The sequence below is a fragment of the Cydia pomonella genome, chromosome 3, assembly GCF_033807575.1.
Source record: "Cydia pomonella isolate Wapato2018A chromosome 3, ilCydPomo1, whole genome shotgun sequence".
In the NCBI taxonomy this organism is placed as follows: domain Eukaryota; kingdom Metazoa; phylum Arthropoda; class Insecta; order Lepidoptera; family Tortricidae; genus Cydia; species Cydia pomonella.
In genome coordinates, this window is record NC_084705.1 from 17747020 (window position 1) to 17773050 (window position 26031).

At 34.5% G+C, this 26031-nt stretch overlaps 3 protein-coding genes across 3 annotated transcripts in view; 1 reads left to right on the top strand and 2 right to left on the bottom strand.

Annotated features, from left to right (window-relative positions):
• The window catches only part of LOC133516200 (cell adhesion molecule Dscam2-like), a 294499-nt gene that overhangs the window by 213176 nt on the left and 55292 nt on the right, over positions 1–26031 (top strand). The window lies entirely within an intron of this gene.
• LOC133516700 (nuclear factor NF-kappa-B p105 subunit-like) lies at positions 4785–7201 on the bottom strand. Its single transcript, XM_061849717.1, has one exon. The coding sequence runs from the start codon at positions 6133–6135 to the stop codon at positions 5614–5616; it is 522 nt and encodes a 173-aa protein (XP_061705701.1). The 5' UTR covers positions 6136–7201; the 3' UTR covers positions 4785–5613.
• LOC133516182 (neprilysin-2-like) lies at positions 12661–16852 on the bottom strand. The gene is made up of 9 exons (XM_061848966.1): positions 16431–16852; positions 16164–16199; positions 15840–16085; positions 15551–15762; positions 15301–15477; positions 14728–15222; positions 13604–13898; positions 13288–13529; positions 12661–13204 (listed from the first exon to the last, which is right to left on the bottom strand). Exons 1-9 carry the CDS (start codon positions 16660–16662, stop codon positions 12866–12868), a joined length of 2274 nt encoding a protein of 757 aa, XP_061704950.1. The 5' UTR covers positions 16663–16852; the 3' UTR covers positions 12661–12865.

The window sequence follows — 26031 nt, forward strand, 5'->3', positions numbered from 1 at the left end:
ATAACACCCCTTTTTTTGCGATGGGACCCCCCACCCCCAAGTTAAATTTTATTTTATTGAACACAATAATATAAAATAAAATATTTGTATACAGTGTGTAAATCTAATACGGGCGAATCTCTTCACGGTGGTTAATATAGGACAAAAGAAATGTAAATAGATATTTTTTACTTAGAATTGCAATTAAAATTTTATCCATACAAAATAATTCGGCCCGCAATGTAATGCAAACACACTCGCGTTAAACGCTCGTTGACAGTTACTTTCAAAAGCTCATATCGCGTATGTAATGTCATTATTGTCATTTATTGTCATGAGTGGGTAAATAATAACCAAGTATGATGCTTTTTATCTGATAAACGTAATACCTAGTTCTAAAAATAAAGTTAGATAGATACTCGTACAAGTAAAAAAAAACTACTTACTAGATCTCGTTCAAACCTATTTTCGGTGGATGTTTGCATGGTAATGTATATCATATATTTTTTTTAGTTTTATCGTTCTGTTATTTTAGAAGTTACCGGGGGGGACACATTTTACCACTTTGGAAGTGTCTCTCGCGCAAACTATTCAGTTTAGAAAAAAATTATATTAGAAACCTCAATATCATTTTTGAAAACCTATCCATAGATACCCCACACGTATGGGTTTGATGAAATATTTTTTTTTTTTAAATTTTATTACGTATTAAAAAAAACTACTTACTAGATCTCGTTCAAACCAATTTTCGGCGGAAGTTTGCATGGTAATGAACATCATATATTTTTTTTTAAGTTTATTATTCTCTTATTTTAGAAGTTACAGGAGGGGGACACCCCCCCCCCCCCCTGGACACATTTTACCACTTTGGAAGTGTCTCTCGCGCAAACTATTCAGTTTAGAAAAAAAATGATATTAGAAACCTCAATATTATTTTTGAAGACCTATCCATAGATACCCTACACGTATGGGTTTGATGAAAAAAAATTTTTTGGAGTTTCAGTTCTAAGTATGGGGAACCCCCAAAATTTATATTATGAAAATCTTAATGCGGTTCATAGAATACATCTACTTACCAAGTTTGAACAGTATAGTTCTTATAGTTTCGGAAAAAAGTGTCTCAAAGTATGTCTATGCTCAGTATTAGGAAACACCACGTCAAGTACTGTTAATCGTGATTGATTAAAATGACATTAAGTAGGTAGATGAAGTCAGTTCTTTGTTGATAAAAATGATAAATAAATAACATTTAATATCTTTAACATGCCTAGTAGCAATATGTCTACCAAAATAACCATATAACATTAAACGCAGTGTAATACTAACATGTGATTGTTCCTGCAGACATTAGGTACCTAAGTTTGTAAATGCGTAGTATCGATATTCTGGGAACGCAACCATGTTTACTGTACATTGCTGCTGATATTTTTTTTTTAAGTTAAATATGGGGTCACAGTTAAGTGTAACTTTAAAAAAAGATCTTAATTAATGATTACACTAATGAGTTATATGTCTGGTTTAATTTATCGCCCATATTAGATTTACACACTGTATACAGACCGATCAGAAAAGTACCCAGAGAAACAAAAATTTGCTACCTCCTATGTAGGGTACAAAAAATGCGTTTATATAACTAATATGAATGAGGAACGGAGTAACCTTCCTAGTAACCTCCTAGCTCGAGGGCTAGTAATTATAGGAGGTTCGTACCTACAAGAGAGATTAAACTCTTAACAAGCGTGGCGTCGCGTCACCTACTTATCTTCAGAAGGGTAACGCGAACAAAGGCCGGGCCACGAACAACAAACAAAGGGCATTTCAATAAATACGAGTAGGCACGACGGGCTGGCGTCACACCGAACTTCTATTTAACATGATTTTGAGGTAAAAACGGGTTGTTTAATTTAAGAGGAAAGAATAGCTTTTCGAATCTAACGAAATAACGGTAATTTTTTTATGAAATTCCATTTCGGGAGAAAACTGTTTCCATTAACTAAATCGTAACAAATCGCTTTGATTTTCACGATTGTAGGTCCCCCTTTATTAAAAATGATGATAAGGGTAGAGGCCAAAACGCTTCCTGTGGCAAGCCGAAAAATGTGTTTTCTAAATCTTAGCTAATGATGTTATTTATTTTTACGCATTGAGTTCGTCCGTTTAGGTAGCTCGCGATTAATTTTTGCTGTGTGCCCCTAATACCTAGTGATTCAAGCTTGTGCAGTAAAATGGAAATAGAAACGGTGTCAAAAGCTTTTGCGAGGTCCAGAAAAACTCCAATTGTCTTGTTACCCTTGTCTAGTTCCTGAACTAAATAGTCGGTCAATTCATGTACAGCATCTGCAGTTGATAACTTGGACCTAAAACCAAACTGCGTTTTTGACAAAAAAGCATGCTTCTCCAGATATTGAACAAGTCTATTATTAATATTTTTTCCATGTCGATGGCAAAAGAGAAATCGGTCTATAATTTGTTACTTGAACTTTGCTTCCAGATTTCTAGATAGGAATTACAACGGATTTTTTAAGACATTTCGGAAATATTCCTTCAGAGCTGCACTTTTGAAATATATATGTTAGTGTTGGAACCAGGATATGTCTGAATGCCTTTATTATTTTGTTTGATATTCCATCCCAACCAACAGCGGAAACGTCATTTTTTTTTAGGCTCATTATAATCCTTTCAACCTCAGCTTCATCCGTGTTTAATAGCACAAATGATTTAGAGGACTTATTTGTACTAGAATGTATTCTTGAGGGGGGTGAAGACGGATCGTCCTGGATTTTTTCAGCCAGGTTTTTGCCTATGTTAACGAAAAACTCATTTGTGCTATTTGAAACTTGCAGATGATTCACGTTGTTTTGTTGTCTATGTTACATTTTCAATATATTTCCAAACTAATTTATTGTTTTTCCAGCAATTCCCAGCTGTGTTTTGTCATAGTTTATTTTTACGTTTTTCAGTAAGTTGTTACAAAAGTTACGCTTTTATATGACAGTTGCAATATAAGATTGTCTGGATTTGCTGTAGCTTTCAGGTGAAGTTTATCCCTGTGTCTCATGGATCGAAGAAGTCGCATAAAACTGCTTTTTGCGAAGTGCGGTGTGACGGAGCTCTATCACAGAGTTAAAGCCTCTCCACACGGCCCGCGTCAGCCCCAGATTATTTATCGCCGTTATTTATTTACCGCGTGTGAACGCGCCTTTGTTGAATAAATGCGGTAATAGATTTTGTGGGACTAGTGACTAGTGGGTTGGGTTTGGCTTTTTTAGTCCTGATGCGATTTTTCAATCAAGCGTGAGTTGGTAGACCAGAGCTTGCATTCAGCAACATCGCCACATCGCATCGATACAATTCAATGAAAATTCAATCTTATATTCAGGGACCTACCTATATACATATTATTAGACTAATTAAAATAACCAGTAGTAGATCTACAGCCATACAATTTTCCTTGGGACTTACTTGCAATCGGAGACTGCCTGTCTGAGGGCCTAGCGTAAACACCGTAGTTCCTTCGCAAATTGCGGGCATCTTTCTCTGTCACTCTAATTACGCCTTAATTGGAAGAAAAGCTTTGTATATCCCGCAGAGAAAAACAGGTGGATTGCAATTTTCATTTTGACACATGGAAAGACTATTATTGGGGACGTTTTACATCTCCAGATTTAATAGACGCGTTTTACCTACCATTAAAACGCATATTAATTTACTTACCTTATTCGAAGCTTATTTAATTGAGATAGGGTGCACGTTTCCCGCCGGTTATTGCTATCTCTTTCTATACCCCTTCTACATTTCTCCCTCATTCCCAGATTTCAATTTGTTCTTCATTGGATCGAAATTAAACCAGGCAGAGTTTACTCATAAGCTTCGAATAAGGTAAGTAAATTAATATGCGTTTTAATGGTAGGTAAAACGCGTCTATTAATTTGACTTGACCGTTATTCGAAGCTTATTTAATTGAGACATGTTTGTTATCGCCTGGTGGAGGACTTAAGATGCCAATGTAACATAGAATGTATAAAATGTATCAAGGAAAAGCTTCAATCTCAAAAGTTAGGTTCTTAGGGCTCGTCCACGTATTGCCGTAACATGTGGATGAGCCCTTACTAAAATTCCAGGGGTACGCATTAAAAGATTATGAAGAAATAAACAGGGAAAATCCTTAATAAAAGAGATTATAATTCCTGAGACCATAGAACCTTAAAATTAATCTTAATATTAGCACTGAGAGTTTTGAAATTTAAAAAAGAGCCTTAAAATTAGGGAACACTAGCACTGAGCACTGAGCACTTAGATCACTGAAGTTGGGCCACTTTAATCATCTTGTAGTACTGGTGATTAGGATACTTCGCTGTATCGGTGCTGATGCGAAACCACAAGGCAATCCCTTTGTAGTTCTGTGCGGTCGCCATGACACCTTCATGGGTGAAAGTAGCCCCGTAGACACTTCCATGTACGTTACAGTATTCCTGCAGCCTGTCGTGGATGACCAGGTCCACAAGAAACTCTGGGTCTAAGTCCCAAATCTTTGGAATAAGGCACGGAAAGTATTCCATTATGATATTTATTTTGATTAGTCTCCCGAGTAGTTGATACGGCAGATGTTTGTGAAATGAAGTCACCACGATGCATAGTATGCTTTTTATTCCCGCCAGAGTATCAACAACCCCAGGATGCTTGTTTGTTTTTCGTCCTCTACAAGGTTAAGCCTTAAGACAGTATCTAAGTAATAAATTGGCCGAAAAAAGAAGCAACGAACGGCTTTTGTTACACTAAAGAAGGTGAATTTTAATCATGCTTGAATGTCAGAAAAGGTGAGCACTAAAGGTGAACTATCTTTGAACAGGTGGTCGATTCTTGTAGCTTTCAGAATAATGAACAAAATTCTAAAACAAATTTTAACAAAGAAGTTTATACAATATCAAGTAGAAATAACATCTTATTACAGATATCCTCAAACAAATTAATAACATAAATATTAATCTCCGATATTTAAATATTAATTAAAGTGTAAGAGAACAGTAAAATTAAATAAAATGACACACCAACAATATCAGATTTGCGACATTTTGCTATATTTCATATTTTTTTCAGGTTCTATACAACATAAACTAAAATACATATGTATTGCAAACCAAAATAATGCAATTCATTATATCCATAGATAACAAGCCATATCTCTACTATAACATTACAAATGCCATATTATACAACATATTAATTCAGCTAATATTGTCAGACTGTAAATAAATATTATAAATGACAAATATAAAATATAAAACGTTATAAAAACACAAGTCAGTAATATGTCAGGTTACCAAATACAATTTTGTTTAAGATAATAAAAATACTCACTTCGAACTCTAATCATAATGACTTATAGTTTATACTAAATTTAAAAAAAAAAGGCAGAGACAATGTAACCTTGTCCTTAGACACTAACCAGCGCGTTGACCGCCATTGAAAATAAACTTCACTTCGTGCAAGCGTAATTCAAATCCAAATGACGTCAATGTGTACGTCGATAAATCATTGCCAAGTGCTCTAGTGACTCAGTGATCTCATTAACTCATACCAGCTGCCCACACAATAGATAACTGTTTTACCTACTGTATAACGAAAACAAACAAACTACACTTGGTTTGGGCTTTTCTTGTTAGGCTCGTAGTCCTCGTCTGCAGAATTTGATTCCGACTGCAGAGGAAGTCTGCCCGTGGCGCCATTTTCTTTTAATATTCTCATCATTTTCTCATCCCTCTTCATAAACGCGATATGGAAAGGAGTCATACCTTCGTTGTTCATCAACTCCCGGTTTATATCTTGCAGTCTGCAGAGCCACTCCACTAGCTCGTAGTTGTTCATCTTGACACCGATATGCAAAGCAGTATCGCCGTTTTTACGCTCTTTTCCATTGATGTCAGCGCCCCACAGGACCAGGAGCTTCATTTTCTCCACAGCGTCGGATTCCGATGCGACCACATGTACGCATTGTTGTTGTTTATTGTTGTAATCCATCAAACAATGCCTGCTGTCATTGTCTATGATGTCGTGCAGAAACATCAGATTGTTGATGTCCCCGTGGCAAAGGAAATGCGCCAGGTTTTCGCCTTGTTCGTTTCTGGACCCGGTCATTATTATTTTCGATGAATACATTGTTTCTGCTACTGCGAAACTGAACAAACTGAGTCACTTATTGCATGTCACTCCATTAAATACAAAGCGGATGTTTGATAACGATTTCAATAGGTCACAGGCTATCTTCTGGTCGATTCTCTGCAGCTTGATTGCAGCAGACTGTCAGTTACCTCAAAGTCAGGTCAAGAATTTCGTTATTTTCTGCCGGTTCGTCGCATACTGCGCCGTTTACCCTCAAAAGCTCCTTCATCCAGAAATCTCCAACTTTGCAGGCCACGTTGTAGGCAGTCTCATGCAGGAAATTGATAGCCCCAAGATCTGCGCCAGGCTGCCGGCAAATCCACTCGGCTAAAGAGTAATTTCTGCTACCCGCCGCGAGATGGAGCAGTGTGTTACCTTCTAGAAGCTCTCGAGCATTCAAATCTGCCCCAGCAGTCACAAGGGCTTCGATTTTGTCCTTAGAATTTGCCTGGTCGGTCTCAGCGACTGCATGAGTTACTTGTCTGCCATATGCATCATACTGGAACAAAACGTCCCTATACCTAAAGGACTCCACAGCGTCTAAAAGCTCCCACACTTCACCCACTCGGCAAATAAAGAGAAAAGTATGGCCCTCTAAATCTGTAGGGTCTATAAATTCGTCACCGTTTATAAAACCATTTTGTTCCATATTTACGTCATGCACCGGATGAATGTAAAATGTTACTGAATTGTGCTGGGGCATTTTACAGGCAATGAAATAAATTCCCAGATCGTTATTTAGCTTGTTAGTGACATGTGCAAGCCAAAACATTCTATTAATAATTGTCGATTGGTTTATTTCTTTTACGATGCATTAAAATGTCAACGCGCCCGTTCAAAACAAGGCGTCAGGGGAGGTGTAACATCACTAATCGGTAATTGAAATCCGGGAGCAAGTGATATATTACAATTCGCGATATCTTATCTTATTGTAAATATATTTTTATTTACTGACCGTACTAGCGATTGCATAAGACATAATGCAATGTTTATCTAATAACCATGCAAACGCTTACTACCAAGGTTACGCTACGCTACCGGTCCATTCATAACATCTTGTTTACTATGATAACAATAAGGGCAGACCGGTTGTGTCTACTCTATTCATTCTTAGTCATTGCGACGAAAATGCTAATACCGACGCAACGTGTTTTGCATTTGAATGTGTGCGTCGTAGAATTTATTATAGCACGTGGTAATCGAGTGCGTTGCCACGCTGTCGTTAACCAGATGACATTGTGTGTCAGCTGAAGGTCCCTGCGTTCTTTTGCAGTTAAGTGATAGGCTTAATTGGTCTGTTCACCTCGAGGTTAGCGACTTAAGAGAGGTATTTCGTAGCTGATGACCTGGGGTCCTTTTTTCGAGCGAGGTACGGTCTGATACGGAGGCGTAGATTTTGGGTATTTTAACCTGACAATAAAATTAATGGTAGTATTTCTGCGTCGTGCATATATTTTATGGTATTTATTAGTTTTTATGATATTCCTTGCGGAAGAAATGTTCAATTTTTTTTAATTGTGGCTTGGCCCGCATGGAAAAATATGTCTGAAGAAAATATATGTGACATAGATAGGGAATATTTATTTAGGTATATATTATGCATCTATTTTGGCACATATAATGTTAGCATTTATATGTAAAAAGAAAATATATAAATATTGACATATTTTTTTTGCGCAAATATATGTCACACTTATATTATATGTAGCTGCAACATATATATTTTCACATCTATTTTTGACTTATATATTTTTTCGTGCGGGGGGGTCTCATTGTTTTTTAACAATTTTATTTTTTTTTTGCAATAGACTGAGTATATATTACTGAAATATATATTTATGCAGTTTTGGGTACCCTATAGAAATCCGAAAAAGAGGTATATGCAATTTCTGTACCGGGTAACGCTAAATTTGGTTGTCTAGTATAGAAAGTGTGTTTAGTGTGTAAAATATTAAAAAAATATATATTTTTTAAAAAAATATCATAAAAGTGATTTAAGAATATTATCAAATAATACTAGCAGAAAAATTTCTTCTTTCAAATTTTACCATTAAAAAAATCAAATTCATAAAAAAAAGGTTCCTTACAGGGTTTCTTAAACAAATAATTTGGCTAGATTATGTAGTACTAATTTAATATATCCCTGATTCAAAAGAATAGGCAATGTTAATTCTCTATAAAAGAAGGAATTCAAAAGTATTGAAAACATTCAAAAGAATTCAAATTCAAATTTTAATATTTCCAATCCTTTTGAATACATTTTTTTAATTCGAGATTTATCAAATATAAGTACTGGCATACACTTATAATTTTAAATAGTATGACACATTCTTTTGTTTATTCAAAATCGATTTCTAAGTAACAAAGTTTTATACAATAACCCTGGCATTGACTTTTTGGCATTGTGTCTGTACACAGTAAAAAATATTGTGTAAAATTAACACAATTTTGATGTTAAAAACGGTCCACACAATAACTCTGTTAAATTTCAACACAAAACAATATGTTCCAACTTTTAACACAAAATTTGTGTCAGAATTTGTATATAGAACAAAAAAAATACATGCTCTCTAACACAATTGAATATATGACCAAGGGTTAAGCATTTTTACTATTTTTTCAAGCTATACCTCATTTTTTTTTAATTTTGAGCTCATGCTAGGCCACTAAATAATTTTTTAAAAATACTTCCGATTGATACAAAGCTTTGGGCTTTCTTCTGTGTCTTTGGGGATGTATTTGAAATAAATTAAAAAATATATGACCAAGGGTTAACCATTTTTACTATTTTTTCCAGCTATACCTCATTTTTTGTAATTTTGAGCTTATGCTAGGCCACTAAATAATTTTTTAAAAATACTGTCGAATGCTACAAAGCTTTGAGCTTTCTTCTGTGTTTTTGAGGATGTATTTGGAGTAAATTAAAAAATATTTGACCAAGGGTTAAGCATTTTTACTATTTTTTCAAGCTATACCTCATTTTTTGTAATTGTGACCTCATCCTTGCCCACTAAATAATTTTGTTAAAAATATTCGTAGTTCTTAGAAAGTATTGGGCTTTCTACTAGGTCTTGTATAAAGTATTTGGAGTAAATTAAAAAATATTGCACCGAACACTAAGCATTTTTATTATTTTTTTAAGTAACATCTTATTTTTTAGTATATAGATTCCATATAAATATATCGGTTGCAATATACAACAGAAAATTTGTGTTGATTTGTTGATAACACACGAAAGACTAAATAACACTTTTTTATGTTGAAAAATATGTGTAACGAATTAAAGCATCAATTCAACACAAAAAATCAACACCATCGATTCTAACACAACACCACTTTTTAACACAAATACACAAAAAATTTTACTGTGTATTACAAAAACAAATCATTTCTTCCCTACAACGAACAGTTTGATTTAAATAAACATTGTTTAAAAAATATAAATAACTTGAAATGGTATTCTTCTATAGTTATTTTTCATGTAAATATGCAGCAGTGGAATTGTAGGTTAACTTTATCAAACCTAATTAGTCTCTCACCTCTTACATTAATTCATGACCTGAAGATATCACTCTCGAATTGTATTTAAAACCTCAATCTCGTCCAAGCTGGTCGTTTTATTCAATTAGTAACTATGGAACAACAATTTGTTCCTATGGAATACATCCAGCTCGCGGCGGACATTTTAGTTCCGCTGTCTTGGCCAATTCAGGGCATGGAGAACTTTGTTCTGCGTGCTGTAAGAAGGATAATAGAAACAAGTCAACAAAACAGTCCTGTCATTATCATAAACAAGGTTCCCGTAAGGTTGATAAGAAACTTTTTGGGCTTTCCATTTGTATGTCAGCTTTTAAACGAGTAAGTACCATTTCTTTTAATCAAAATCAAAATCTAACCTACAAATCTCTTCAACTATCTTTGACTAATCCTTTGGTCTTCATTGCAGACAAATCACTGAAGATAATGTCTATGAAATAATTCCCCACGTTGATGAAAACAATAATAACATCGAAATAACCAGCGGAAGTGATCCTGGACCCTCGGAAATTCGTCGTGTCAAAATGGAGCCTGTGTGCTTACTAAGGACTCGTCTTATCACGTAAGTAATTGTTATCTTAATAAATTAATTAGCTTATCAAATGTTTGAATACACTTGACTCCGTCACTGATCCCAAATATTCAATTTGCTTTGAATATATTAGAAGAGATACCACGTGAAAAATTGCGATAACAATAACTACAAACTAAGAGCGTCATATTTCTAGATGCGGCATCTGTCGGCTGTTTCTTAAATTATTTTTTTTTGCAGGTTGTCCCTGGTGATAAAGAAGTTTCAGATTTCTGATCAGGAATAGAACCGATATATTTATCAGTAATATTATTTACCCGTAAGAAAAATAAGAAGAATACCGAATCCATTTTTTTGTAGTTTTGTAGCTCGGCGACGGCGACTTGAGTTCATTTTCCTTGGACCGGTTCTATGTTTACAAACAAAATTGCACTTTGTTTAGGTTATTCACTTCTCTATATTACGTATGTTTTTTTATAATACTTACTACGAGTCAAGGTTTGTGATTTCAATAAATAATTAGAGTAATACTAATAGTCCTATCGAATGTTTGCTCAAACTTCGCCTTAAGGCTTAAGGCTGATACACATGAAACTGCAATTTGTAATCTAGGGTATTAAGATAATGTTGGTAATGATAATAACTGTTTGTTTATTTGTTAGAAGAAATATTTCAAAATTATTTGTTTTTTATTAGTAATAGAAGAGAGGGATTATATATAAATATATTATTATATATTTAAAAACTGTTTTAAAGAAACTATTAATAAAAAAACAAATTATGAGTTTATTTTTTTATTGTTTAACATGTTTTCAATATGATTAACATTAAAAACACTTGTTGCAATAGTAGTTCGATGCACTAACGACTTTTTCTTTATCATAAAAGTCAATACGATAAATATGTCTTTCTCATAAAAAACATCAATAACCTTCAATAGTAGTAATGAAAATCACTTTGCAAACACATGCATATTTATCTTGTTTTCGCACTGCAGACACAATTTAAAATCACAAAAGCTCACGCCAGTGCTCAGTTCGGTGCGTCACCAATTTAGCTGCACTTTATATTTAGACATGATATAATATTTAGGTGTATGGAATACTTCAATTCACCTCTGACAACCGCCTTAAATATCATCAGAATTGTAAACAATTCCAGTCGTGGGTTCGATACAATGGCAGACAGTCGTCACATCGAAAAGTGTTTTCAACGTTGCGAAATGTACCAACAAAATCATATATCAGTTATCGGGCTTACGAGCTCCGAATATGAAGCAGGACCCTCAAGGAAAAGAAGAAAACTCAAGCGAAATCTTGTTGAGTTACTACCCAAGCGAAGTCGAAGTGCTCCGGTGCCTCAAATTGAAGAAGAAGATGATACAGAATCTACTAGAGCTCCAGCGCCATCTAGAGCAGTCACTCCTACTTCGAGTCAGCCCCAAGGAAATGAGACTGAAGCTACAGAAAATCGTCGCACGAATTACTACCGCTATCTTATGAATACGGTGATCTTTGACGATTTGAGCTTTCGCCAGCCTTTTATTGACTCAAACGTCAACGGCCTGACCGAAGATGATCTGATCCTTCATGGAGTCAGGCTTTATCATAACGCACACCTGCTGGGACCCCAAGAATTAAAGGACTTGCCGTTCATCCCCCGCCCGATGGTCACAGGGAACACGATGATGGATTTCCCTTTCTTGGACCCTCTGCTCGTTGTCCTCTGGGATATTGGTATAGAAGAGATGGAGTGGATGCTGAATACTCTGCCTTGGAGAGTAGTGGACCGGCCGATAAGAACTGGTCGAAGTCTTCTAGAAGTAAGTATTTAAATCACTTCAGCACTATAACTTTGACTATATCTTTTATAAAGACGGCGAAACGTCTAATAAATAGCTTATAATATGCATTATAATCTTATATATTTACACATAATTTATAATTAAAATTAACACTTAGGAAATTTTAAAATATGAGATACATTGTTCAAAATTTGTACTACACCATTTATTAAAAATTCTAATAGTGGTATATTAAAACATATATACACGATACAGACATTACAAAATATCTTACAATGAGCAAATACTTCTTATACTATTATCAAAATTTAGATCTCTGAATATAATGGTAACAATTAATTATGTTTAACATCAAACAGTCACTATAACTTAAATATAATTTGAGTTTAAGGTGGTTCGGTCATGAAGGCAATGTAAAGATAAAAATCTAAATTTTTAATATGTTATAAATGAATATTAAATACGTTTAAATTAATTTTTTGAAAAAGATCTGACGAAAAGTTTTTGCGTAATTAATTATTAAAAATTGAACTTTTTCCATGCAGTCACTATACTTCCCTATAGTAAATATTGCGAGGGCTCATATATTTTAAATAATAAATAACAAACCTACTAAAGATAAAACAAACAAAAAACTATTTTTTATATAAATCGATTCTTATAGATTATGTGGAAACTAAGAGAAAAAATTCAGACGAAGGGTTTTAAAAATATCTTGATGGGAAAAATCGAGGCCTATGACAAAACCATACGTACAAGTAAGATGACAATAGTTTGTGAAAGAGACAACACTAGCACAATAAAAATACAGCAATAGCATGCATTATATGTAGCGTCCGAACCACCTTAAATGATTACCATACGACGCATTTATGTTGTGGATTCATTGGTGAGTCTAAGGGGCAATTAAAATCATTTGCAAATTCTTTTAAATTTGACATCGGTCCACGTATACGGAACTCCAGTGGACTGTGGGCATTAAAACTGACTATCCGTTTCAATTCTTCAGGTCGGATCACAGAACAAAATGTGTTTGCGGTATTAATCCAGTACAATTGTTTTGGCGTGTACGGAACTCCAGGAAGCACTGGCTCTGGCTTATTTTGTTTAGCCCACTCTGTGTAAGCTAAATATGATGTTTTCATGCCTACAATGTCAGCGATATTCTCGCCTTGGGTGTTTATTCCATTTATCTAAAAAAATAAATAAAAATATTAATTATAAGTGAAAAATGCCTACGCAAACTTAAAATGTATAAAAATAATTATTTTCTTACCTTCATTTTAATTTCTTCTATTGTATAATTACCGTACTGTTTAATTATACAATCGACTTTATTGAGATAATTCTTCTCAGTTGATGATGCCCACCAATTTACCACATTACCATCTTTATCAAACTTTCTTCCAATATCATCGAAGCCGTGGGAAATTTCATGACCAATTACAAATCCAATAGCACCATAATTTAGATATTTTGGTCGGTCAATGTTAAACAAAGCGTCTTGAAAGATACCAGCTGTTTAAAATAACAATAATATAAGTTTATATATAATTCATAGAAGTTAGTGATTCCAAATTAATTATACTTACTCATGCTGTTCTGAAATGGATAATAACGCGCATTAATAACAGCTACGTCGGCATATGATACCCAATGTGTCTTGTTTACTTGTTTTCTTAATTGACTGAATAAATATTCTTTGTTAAATAAGTTCACATCCAGAATATTCTCTAGGTAAGATGAATTTTCCTCAAGTTTTAGTTTTTCGTAAAATTCTTCTAATTTTGAATCATCCAAAAGTTCATCTGGGTACCCAATATGACTCGTTATTGCCGCAACCTTTTCAAGAGCACTCTTTCTGGTTTTTTCATCCATCCAGTCAATCTGTCAACAATTTTTTTTAATAAAATATTTAAATTGTAATGATAAAAAGAAAAAAAGTTTGGTAAAACCAAATGAGCATGCCTTAAGCGCGCGTAAAATTCGTAAAATATTTTTATTAATTATATTTATTTAAATATTATTGAAAATTGATTTAAAAAAATACAATTTGAATTTTTTATTATTTTTTTTTAAACTTTCCCGCCCGAATCAAAGAAAAAAAAAAATACGCATGCGTATCCGTCAATTTGAAAGATTTTTTTCTACATCTCATTTGACTCTATGCTAACGCCATCTTACACGTCCCGGTAGAAGTTGCAAGTCCTCAAAATATTTACTATTTACTTTATTTTTTTTACATATGGCTGCCTGTCATGTAAATTTTTCAGATTCGAGGGAAAAGATTTTATTATTCCATAAATAAACTAATAATAATTAAATGGTGGTTTTCTAATCAGTTTGTCGCAATTCTATAACGGACCGATTGAAATAAATTTAGAGCGAATTAGTTGTGTTTTTCGAAAGTTATAGTGTTTTCTAGTACAGTAATCGGGTCTATTTATACAATATTTTACCAGAAAAATTCATTTTTTATTCATTTTTATATCAATTGCGGTATTCATCGACTGTATATTGATTGAAAGATGAACATTGATGTTTTTCCTTTATCGCAAAGTGCCATTCGATGCATTTTAACCACGAATAATTATTTTTTTTTAATTAAAAACTGTGACGAAATCTAGATTTTCATTTTTAGGCGAGAGTAGAGCATACCTGCGCTGCGCTTAAGACATGCAATAATATCACAAATAAAATTAATAGCTGAACTTACTGTTTGTAAAATTTTCTTAAATTGATTTTGGATGTCGGATATCATTTCCACCGCATTTTTCTTAACATCTTCGGATATATAATTTCGTACATACAACGCTCCAATCCCAACTGGCAGTTTTTTAGCTACGGAAATAATGCATTCTATCGGCTGAGGTTCTCTTTTAGTTTGTCCTTTCTGCGTCGTCAAGTACTTTAGTTGTCTTTCACGAATTTTGTCATTGAAGTACACCACTGATGCAGAAACGGCCCGCCACATAACATAATTAGCTTGTACCCTCTTGGCCGTTATTTTTATAAGTTGTTCAAAATCAGATATATAACTAGGTACGTCAACATTAATTATTTCATTATCATCAACTTGGGCATGAGGCTCGAGCATGGTGTTGATAAATTCTTTCCAAGGTATGCTGGGGTACTTCTCTGATAATTGAGCTACTGTCATTGGATTATTAAATAAATCTACGTCACGACGTTTTTCCTTTGGTAGAGTTATCTGCAATATTTAATTCAATTTTAGTATATAACAATGTCTTCCATTATAATGTTTAAGATCAAAAAATTAAATACTTACATTTGCAAGGTTTATCTCAAATTCAAGGGATTCCATGAGTTCTTGTTCAGCCTGGTCACGCTCAACACCAAGAATAACTGCAATATCAACCATGTACTGGTAATATTCTTTAACATCCTTATCTTGCAATCCTTTTAATAAGGAGTCTCGTGATAATTCAATTGTCACTTCACCCAGCTGCAATAAAATGTAAGCTTACATGCTGATACATTTTTATTTCACATAGTATTCGATTGTTAAATATACTTACATTTATAATTCTTTTGGTGCTATTGCGGAGATCTTCTGAAACGTATAAATTTATGAAATATTCTATGGAGAGACCCATTTCACGGAATTTGTAGATTGATGATATCCAGCTAAAATCATCATCCTTCCACGAGTCTCCTTCAAGTACTGGCCAGCCTCCTAATTCTTTTAAAATGCTCAATAATCGGGTAAGTCCTTGTTCTTCAATAGCACCTGAAAGTATAAAATTATTGTTAATCATAAATAAAATTCATTAGCAAATTATTAATTGATCGAAATTTTTTACTCACTTCTATTCATGCAGCTGTTATAGAGGGTTTTAATAAGTCTGAATGGACGAATTGATTCTGCTAAACGCGGGCTGTCTATACTTCTTCTGAGTTGCTTTAGAAGCTCGTCATCTAAATAACTCAATACACTCATTTCAGCTTTTTCGTCAGGAATAGTTACCGTATTGATAAAACCTCCACAAGCAAATTTGTAAAAGTTATCACAAGGTTCGACAGTTGGATTCATATTTTTCAGGATGTTTGAGGCTGTAATAAACAGTATTATAGTTTTATTATTAATTAGTATCATTATTATTTCTATATAATAAATCTAACATAACTTACCAGTATGAATACATGCTGGCGTCGTACAAATATTATCTGAAAATTTAACAACAGAACGTTAAGCTCGTAATTAATCAGTCTTAATCATTAAATCAAACAATTAAATTAGATAAACAGATAGTCACCTCCCTGATTAAAAAAATGTATTCAAAGGTATTCACAATGTTAACTCTCCATAAGAGAAGGAATTCAAAAGTATTGAAAACATTCAAAAGAATTCAAATTTCGTTATTTTCAATACTTTTTAATACAATTTTTTAATCTGGGCTGTATTTGTGCTATTGCATGAACTCAACTTTAGAACATTATTACCAAAACTTCTTGCCGATGCAAAATGTAAAAGTACTCCCCAAACAGGAAATATCATTAATCCCCGTTCTAAAGCAGATATTTTTCTCCGGCGTGTTGGATTCCTTAAAAATGAATCAATCGTCACATTAGATTTCTTCATGGCCATCTTGGTTTGCCCACTCCACAATATTGATACTTTATTGTCCATGGGAAAATCGGACTTTACGTCCAAAATTTACAGCTCACTGGAAAAAAGCGTTTTTTTTTTTTTTTTCAGTGTTTAAGTTGGTAAATAACGTCATTAAATGATAAATAGTATAAATTAATTGGTAAAGTTGCGATTTTACTATTTGATTTGGTAATTTTTACTAATCTATACTATCATGTATTATCATTCATTTTTTTTTTCCGTGTAGGGACAAGGCTTGGCCCAATTGTTATCCGAAGCTGGGTCCAAATTTTTACCAATAGTTTTTTCCTACCTGAGTAATAGCTGCCGAAGCAGTGATAATAACACAGAAAAAATCATGTCATATCATAACAAACTAATATGAGTAGTTTACATTTTCTGAGTCAATGTGAAGCTAGTGGGTACCCAAAATGTAGGCGGCGTTTTATTAAGGTAGTACTACCGGTTTTAGATTTTACGTTCAAAATTTAATGAAACTTTGTATATATTGGTACATAATAATATCATAATTAACCAGTTAAACTTTTGGAAGCCTACAGAGAACTGAAATCACAGATTTTATTTTATTTCACAAAACTGGAGGTTTAATAAAAATTAAGACAATGAAAGATAATAATATTCAGAATGTTTTAAATAAACATCAGTATGGTTTAAGAGAATATAAAAATAGTTATTAATAAAAAACATTCAAATTCTATCTCTATCTTTCTTTCTCCAGTGCGATTTAGTATAGAGAAATCTACTAGGTTACTCAAATAAGGTTAGGTTCGGGGATTTGACTTTTGTAGTAACGGTAGTACTACCTTAAGGTAGTTCCAGCGTGCTATAGTGTTAGTCAGAGCATTTAATATGGTCAAAAATTAAAATCTCGGCTCACAGACCCTCAAATACATGGTGAGCAGGTTAGAAATGGATACAAATTGATACTTTTAATTTTAATATCTCAAAAAGGAAACGGTGAGGTGCTAATTTTTGTTTTTTAACTTATTCTAAAAACATTTTTTTATACTCTCTTAGTTTTTTTTTCAATTCTGTCGAGAGAATTTTTTAATATAATTGAAAATAGTTGAAGAGACCGGACGTTTTACATACTTTAAATGGGACGTGACCCTCAAAATCGCGAACTTTGCCCTTGAATATCTCGCGATCTAAACGGTCAAAAATTCTAAAACTTTGGGAATTCATAGAAAACGCTATTCTTATTCTGTGAAAAAAATTTAGACCAAATCTGTCGAAAAGTGGTTTCACGCTGGAACTACCTTAAGAAGTGAAATGCCCGAAAGGGTCAAGATAGAAAATACTAGTGACTTACCTGTTGAAATTCTGGAAGACGTGGTCGCTTCCTGAAGGCTGATGTAAGACTGATATCGGTCCAGAGTCATAAACGGCTTATATAGTGACCGAACAACCCCATGACATCATACAAAGTAATCAACAGATTCATTTTCGTGAGTAAGTTAGTCCGATCACTAGAGACATTTGAATTAACAAAAATTTGGGGCAAGCTGAAAATTGGTGGAGTCCTTGGGTTCAGCATCGATCCCACGTGGGCGTTTAAAGTTATTCGGGATTAAAGGTCAAAAATTAAAGTTTTTTGGATTTTTCTCGGAAACGGTGAGTTGTTTCGAAAAAGTACCTCATACAAAATTTGTAGCTCTTTAAATTCTATACAAAAATGGTCCTTACGGGTTTTTCCCAGAAACTAACCATTTCCAAAATCTCGGCATTCTAAGAATCACGTTCAACATGATATCCACCCTTGTATACGTATATGCCACTCATATACGTATCAGGCTTCAAAGACAAGTAAAAATGCATAAATATGTCTTTTATATGTGCAAATTATACTATTTTGATAATATTCTCTTAAAAGAAAAACAGTCCCTTAATTTATCCCTTACTGAATCTCTTCTATAATATCTCTTCTGTAACATCTACTGAATCCCTTCTATAACATACTAGTTGTATCATTCGTGTGAAGCTACCCATATAATACCTGATTACCTGATACAATATGTAGATGTTATAGATGGAATTACATAAGGGATAAATTAAGGGACTATTTTTCTTTTAAATTAATTTAATTATATAAAATGTCTTTAGTGATCGTGCTAAGTACCATAAAGCAAAGTCATTTACTTACATATTGGATCATAAAGTTGTTTGCGTCAATAAGTTCTCTCCGTTTCCCGGAAAATTATATGATGAAGATAAAATAGCCGATGCGTAAGCTTACCATCGTATACACCGTGTAACTAAAATACTGAAAATTTACAACCTGATAGTGGAAATTTATATTCAAATTTAGTTTTACACTATTAAGGCGCTACTCCAATTTCTCACAGATTTCAAATGATAGCTGATAGTTATTTAACTCAAAAATTCCAACTTCACAGATATTACGTTATATTATAAGACTTTGCTAGCTTGTTACATTGAGTAAAAATTTTTGGGCGCAATTTTAACAGTAGCGTGGGCTCAAAAATTAGAAATCTACTTTATCATATGTCGCTGATTACTTTAGCTGTTCTTAATTTAAAGGTTAGAATATGATGAATGTGAAACAATAAGATTTAACTTTATATTTCAGTTATTTAATTGTTATGTTATAAAATTATAAAAGTTTATTATGAGGGCTTTTCAATATAATTTAGACTTATAAATAAAGTACAATATGAAAACGAAACGAAGGGTTACATATGACAATATATAATTAATATATTACTAATTAGAACCATAACTAGAATATAGTTAAGTATCCTTTTAGAAACTAATATAACAATGGCTTATTGATGTTATGGATGTAATACTTCTAGCATAGCACAAATTTCTTCTTAAATCTAAAATCTGTTAGCGCTAATATAACTAACATTCTTTCTAAGAACGGTTAAGTAATCAATTTAGCTTCTAAGAGCTTATAGCTAATAGCGGAAATAATTGTTATTTTAAGCATAAGTTAGAAGTACATAAAAAAAAAAGTACATTATCTAAATAATAAAAAAGAAGATTCTGCTCTAAATGGTATTCCGCCTCACAGCAAAATCTGGATTCTTTGCCTCTTTGGATAAATCAGAAAGTGATTTTATCTTTCTTTTTTGTAGTCGACGAAAAACTCTACAACAAAGACTAGTTTTAGAATCTAAAAAAGCTTAAGGTTCCAATAGTTCAAGTATAGACAAATTTGTACTCACAGTCCTCTGCAGCATTTGGCACAAAACGCAAACAATCTTTGTCGCATTATTGCAATTTGGTTTTTAAAAATAAAGAAATTAACGCCGGCGTTCTTTATAAAGTTTGCCTTAAAACTGGTTCAAATTGGTGCTATCCAGGATAATTGGCAACAAGGAAAACGAATGAAATATGTATTTTAAAATAATCTTTAGCTTTTTGTGGTTAAATAATAATATACATTGCCCACGCTATCGGTACCTACTCTATTGTAACAATATTTTAATATTGAAAACCATGCGGTTTAGAAACGATATTAAAATATTCTATTTTTCCTGCTATCCCATATAGCAATCTTGCTCAACCACAGTGTGTACATGGGTATGCTAACTTATTAATATTATAAATTATAACCTTTTTCATATATAATAAATTGAGTAGTTCATACAAATCCGTTCGGCCCGTAAATGTCCTTCTACGATTCGTGCTAAAAATATTGCCCCGGCCAGATAATGACTACCTTAGTGCGCTAACTGTGAAATATACTATTTTAATATCCTAATTCAACCCTTTGTTCCAGTGGATCATCGGAATCAACAACATCCATCACTTCCTGGAGACGACCAGAGCTCCCCTAAATATTACAATAAAACTCCTGCGGTTTCTAGATAATTACTTCGAATAAGAATTAGTTTATAAGCCAAAACATCTAACCATAGCTCGTTATCACATGTTCTTATGTAAACAAACACTTGGCTCCGCGCCGTCTGTTGCGTATTGCCTTAACGATTCTTTAGTAGGCGTGTAATTGCCACTTAATTTGCAAACAATTTTAATCTACTATAACGCATAAATTTGCATGCTAATTTTTATTGAAAAATAATAGAAAGATATTTTTAAACTTTTGATAAGAAATAGAATCCTTGTATACCAGTTCACTTGTGGGATGTAAATATATATGCTAGATTGTTTAAAAATGAACAAGAAGATGATCGTACATCAGTTTTAATTAAGGGTTCACAATATACATAGTACAGCTTTGGTAAAGTAATTTAAATCGATAAATACCATATGGAAATCTGAAATATTGGAATACATATAGCAATGGAAGTAAGACCCTGTTCTCTTAAACACGATTTGCACAGGTACTGCTACCTGAACTTCGTTTCTAATTAGTATTTCATAATTAATGTTAGATTAATACAATTTTAAAAACCGTACAGGTTAATAAAGTAATCAACAATATTTGAAACAACATTTCTCAGGACAAGTAAGTAGTCATAAATATGTATAGGTATCAATCAGAATATCCTTAGGACTAACTAATATTGATTGATTCTAGTTGAATTATAACTAATCAACTGCTGCAAACAAATTTGATATATTCATGGTATTATTCAAGGTGGGCGCAGGCATAACCTCGCGTCTGTAAAAAATTTTAAACGTATTTTCAGAACGCCAATTACCTCGTGACAGAATATCTTCTACAGAACAATTGTCCACCCAATTCTTAGAAGCTACAGCAGCACGCTACTCCCAGGTGTTGCCGTTATGCCTGCCTCCCTAAACACAGATTTAACCCAACCTGCAATCAGAGCACGCGATGTGGCTTTAACATCACATCTGAGAGAAATAAAGAGGCTATTACAATTGGCGGATTCACTTCTACTTTTTAAAAGCGAGAATGTTTGTTGAATCCAAAAAACAGGGTCATGATTTTTACACGTCTCATTAGTAAGTAATCTCAACCCTGATTGTCTGTAATCCGCACAATCAGTTTTAGACCCGAAAATAGGCCAAAAAATTATAGAATTATCGGTGAATATGCAGTGATTACAATCGATATTTAGCAATGTAAGATCGTGTATTCTCCTGCCCGAACAGAGAAGGAGGAGCAATGCCGTTCTTCTGCAAGCCTCAAAAATATTGTCATGGTTAATTTTTGATTTTCTAAGATAATCAATCAAGACTTCCACATTCCAAAACTTTTATTATTCGCAACAGAAAGTCTGGAGCATTCGCTTCTCTCCACATATTGTAATAGTCTGCTAAACGGCCGGCCCTGAACTGTAAAAAGTCAATATCTCCTTCGCTTGTTCGTCTCTGCCCCGCGGGGGAATGAGGGCGCTTACGTCCTCCTCGAGCTCTTTGCTGATAGTCCCTTGGCTGTCGGTCTCGAAAGGAGGACCCAGGAACTGGCCTTGTATTAGAGCGAGCGAGATTGTACGCATTTTGATACCCTTGCGAAGGGTACGGTTGATGGTAGCCACCCCGCGAGGGTGGGATATTGTTTGCATCAGTATAGCCATGATTCTCATAGTTACTGTTACCAGCATGTGCGTGATTATATCGAGCACCCTGCGAGATTACTTTACGAGGTGCTGCACCCTGCGAGGGAGCACTTGTCATCTTTGAAGGGCCTGCTTGCGAAGCAGGAGTCTTAGGTAATGGCCAGAAACATTTACGCACACCGCCATATTTTTCAATTGCAGCCGTAAAAGCCTCAGCGTTAAACAGTGACGTTCCTGATTAAGGAATCTTTCGTAAAGCGCATTTAACCAACTTATCTCTGACATTTTTTGTGATTCCATTTCGTCGCATTTGAATCACTTCCGCTCTGTGGCCACATATAACCTGTAAAAAAAAATCAGAAACCTTGTAGTAATCTCCACTGAGAAAAACACTGTTAAGTTTTTCACGAAGCGCCTCGTGTACAATTTCCGTGCCTCCCTGGGCCCAAGCCAGCACATCCTGCACGGCTGCGTGTAAGGCCTCCTGCTGTTTTAGCATACAGTAAGTTAATGCACCGTAAGCCCTATCTGCCTAGACTAAGTGAGGATTTTGATCATATTCCTTAACCTCGTCGTTAGTTTCTAAGTCAGTGTAGCCTGGAGTGTGATTAATTATACACTTTTTGTATCTCTGCATAGTGTAGATTAAACCATTCATTATGATTCAACCGCTGTATATCACATAATTTAGCTTTAACTCACCTTCTGACGTCCCTGGCATAGCCGGTTCTTTCAGTTTGGTACCCAGTCCAAAAGTTGGTTCCAGGGGCACAGGCGGGGCCTGGTCTGGTCCATTTTCCACATAAAGATCTCGACTGCAATCTGAAATATCTGAAACATAATCGTACGGGCGAACACATTCGTTTGATCTTGCTATTTGTTCCTGTAAGCCGCTAACGAGTTTTGTCAATCTGAGTAACTCCTTTTTTGTGCCCGCCCTTTTGTTTGACTTGCGGTGCCGTTTTCGTCTCGGGCCTGTTGTGCAGGAGCTAGCAGAACTGCTACTACTACTCGATGAACTGGAACTGGACGACCGGTCACGATTTCGTGTAGGTTTTCCCTGAGAACCAGCTTTGCTACACTCTCCGTTAGCATCGTCCATGATTCTAAATCAAATAACCGTATTAAAATGCTATTCAATTAACAAAGAACGAACGGTAAAACCGTTTAAGCAATTTTCATTATAAAATGGAGGGTAAGTACATTTTCCACAGCAAATATTTAGAGTCCCAGTATTTAATTTTTATAGGATGATTGATTACTTATAAATTAAATAAATCATTGGTAAAAACAATGAAGAAAGTAGGGCCCAATATGGAGCCCTGTGGAACCCCTCTGTGTGCGTTAGCAATGCGTGATCTGTGGACTTTTTCATGTTGATCATGGTTCCACTGTATTTCTACAAAGAGCTTTCTGTTTGTTAAATACGCCTGAAATAGGGCCAGCGAGTTGCCTCTGACTCCATACTGCTCCAGCTTCAATAGCAGTATGTTGTGGTTGACCATATCAAAAGCGGAGCCAAGATCTAGCAGAACTCCCGCCACTTTTTTCTTGTGGTTAAGTTGGCCAACTACATCAGCAATGAGAGTGCTAATCGCGTCATTTTGTGCCTCTACTCTTCTGATACCCGAACTGTCTCTCATTTATGATTTAATTCAGATACAGATGCCTGGTGAGCCTGTTTTTCATAACTCTTTCAAGCAGCTTGGACTCGTATAGGTAAAAGTGAGATGGGCCTATAGTTTTTCTGATCAGGTAAAATTTTAGCTATCTTGAATTGGTCTGGAAAGACAGAATTTTCAATGCACTCATTAAAAAGATGTGCTAGTGAACCCGCTAGTACCTATATCAATATTATCTTTGATAATCGTGATTTCCCAATCACGCCAGCCATCATACCCGCTCGATGTCTTGGATTTTAGTTTCTTGACCATCACGATAATTTCCTGTGGGTTCACTTGCTCAAATACCATGACATTTTCTACTCTTTTAACGTGTGTAAGAAGTATTGACAGAGCAAGGTTACCAGTGTTATCTGAAACACTTTCTTCACAGAATTGCTCCAGAAACATTGTACAAATAACGCTGGGACCGTTTACAATAAATTGAGGATTGCCAGGGGCGGATTAAGAAGGCGCGGGGCCCTTAGCACAATAGTTCGAGGGGCCCCCTGGTTTGAAAAAAAAAGATGATGGGATATATGCGAGTCGGACTCGCACCCCGAGGATTCAGTACCATCACAAAGTTTTTACGATGTCTTAATGTTTTTCGACTCGTTCCCGATTTGTTTTTAACATGTTATGCAGTGTATTTTTTAGGGCTTCGTAGTCACCTAGAAACTCTTATATAAGTAGTTTCGCCATGTCCGTCTGTCCCTCTGTCCGAGGGTTTGCTCCGTTATTTTTAGTGCTAGATAGCTATAATTTGGCATGGATACATAAATCATGCATTGCAACAGAACGGGTAAAATAACAACTATAAAAAAAATATTATTAGGGTACCTCGCATACAAAATGTTTTTACTTTGATTTTTTTTTTGCTTTGATGGATGGATAAGGTCTTTCAAAACGAATAACGGTCTCCAAAAACCCTTTTTTTAAGTTATTATTTTCGGAAATAATCGCTCCGAAAGAAAAAACAAGTGAACAATAGGCCCAAAAAATATAAAAAAAATCGTGAAACAAAAGCTTAATAAATGCTTTCAATGAGAACTATAGCGAAAATGATCGGTTTAATCGCTTTTAGGTTATTGCAAAAAATCGTCTCACTAAAAAGAGCGCTGCAAAGGTTACTTCCCTTATGCTTGTAATGTAAATGATACTTACAAATAGCCTCCGTTTGGCCTTTTTTGACTGAATGGTAACAATAATAAATATAAAAAATTAATAAATATAAAATAAAAAGAAAAAATAACGGAGCCCATACACAAGAAATGTTTTTATTTTGTGTCTGTAGTTCGTGTTATCCACGAAGACGCGCCCCACTCCTCTTCCCAATCGCCTATAGTACCTACAAGTATGGTGTGCAACCTTTTACTAGTAGTTGGCAATGTAGTAGTTCTGTTTATACACATTAATTAGTAGACATAACTACTACATTGCCAAAAAGTTGCCGATTTGTACTATAAGCGATTAGGAAGAAGAGCGGGGCGCGTCTTCGTGGATGATACGAACTATAGGTATATGACGTCATTTAAAATCCGAAGTATTTTCCTTATTTATTTATTTTAAGGAATTCCGAATTATCTATTTTTTTATTTAGCCATTTTAAAATAGCCTAATCTTAATGAAGTTGTGTTATTTTATCACAGTTCCTTTCTTTTATACAGGTTTCCTCCTTAACTTCGGTCTTCATCATTTTGCCAAATTTTGATAAATGGTCAAAATAATAGTTTGCAGATGGTTTGCAGATTTTGAAAAGAACTTACGAGTATTGCAAGTTAAATAAAAGCATGTAGGGATACTATTTAACAACGTCAATATTATTAAGTTTACAAAAGCTTGTAAAAATAGGTGAAAAGTGAGTCGGACCTAAGAAGTGGGAACTAATGGCCAAGTGAGCCAAAAAACAAGGCCGAAAGCTGAGCTCCACGAGCTGAATATCCGGACCACCCGATTTTGTAGCGTTCCCGTGCGAAGCTGAAGGCCAAGCTGCAGGAAAGCAGAGCCCAGAATGAAACCAATGCCATAGTGTGAACGAGGCTGTAGGCCGAGCTCTGTATAAGGGCGGAGGCCCGGAGCGTTCTATCGCGGCGTGCAAAGGCTGAATTGTAGGAGAACAGAGTTTGGAATTGAACCAATGTGATCTCGGCTCGCCTGCTGCTCGGCCTTAGTTCTTGCTCGAAAGTGCGACTTGCTGGGATGCTTTGGGTATTGGGCCCTATGTAGGGCTTTACATCCGGCATATGCGAATGCAAAATCCTGCATAG

Coding starts and splice junctions, on each gene's coding strand:
- LOC133516700 (XM_061849717.1), bottom strand. CDS start 6,135: ATGTATTCATCGAAAATAATAATGACCGGGTCCAGAAACGAACAAGGC.
- LOC133516182 (XM_061848966.1), bottom strand. CDS start 16,662: ATGGACAATAAAGTATCAATATTGTGGAGTGGGCAAACCAAGATGGCC. Junction 15,478..15,550: donor GCACCAAAAGAATTATAAAT/GTAAGTATATTT, acceptor ATTTTATTGCAG/CTGGGTGAAGTGACAATTGA. Junction 13,205..13,287: donor TAGAAGAAATTAAAATGAAG/GTAAGAAAATAA, acceptor TTATTTTTTTAG/ATAAATGGAATAAACACCCA.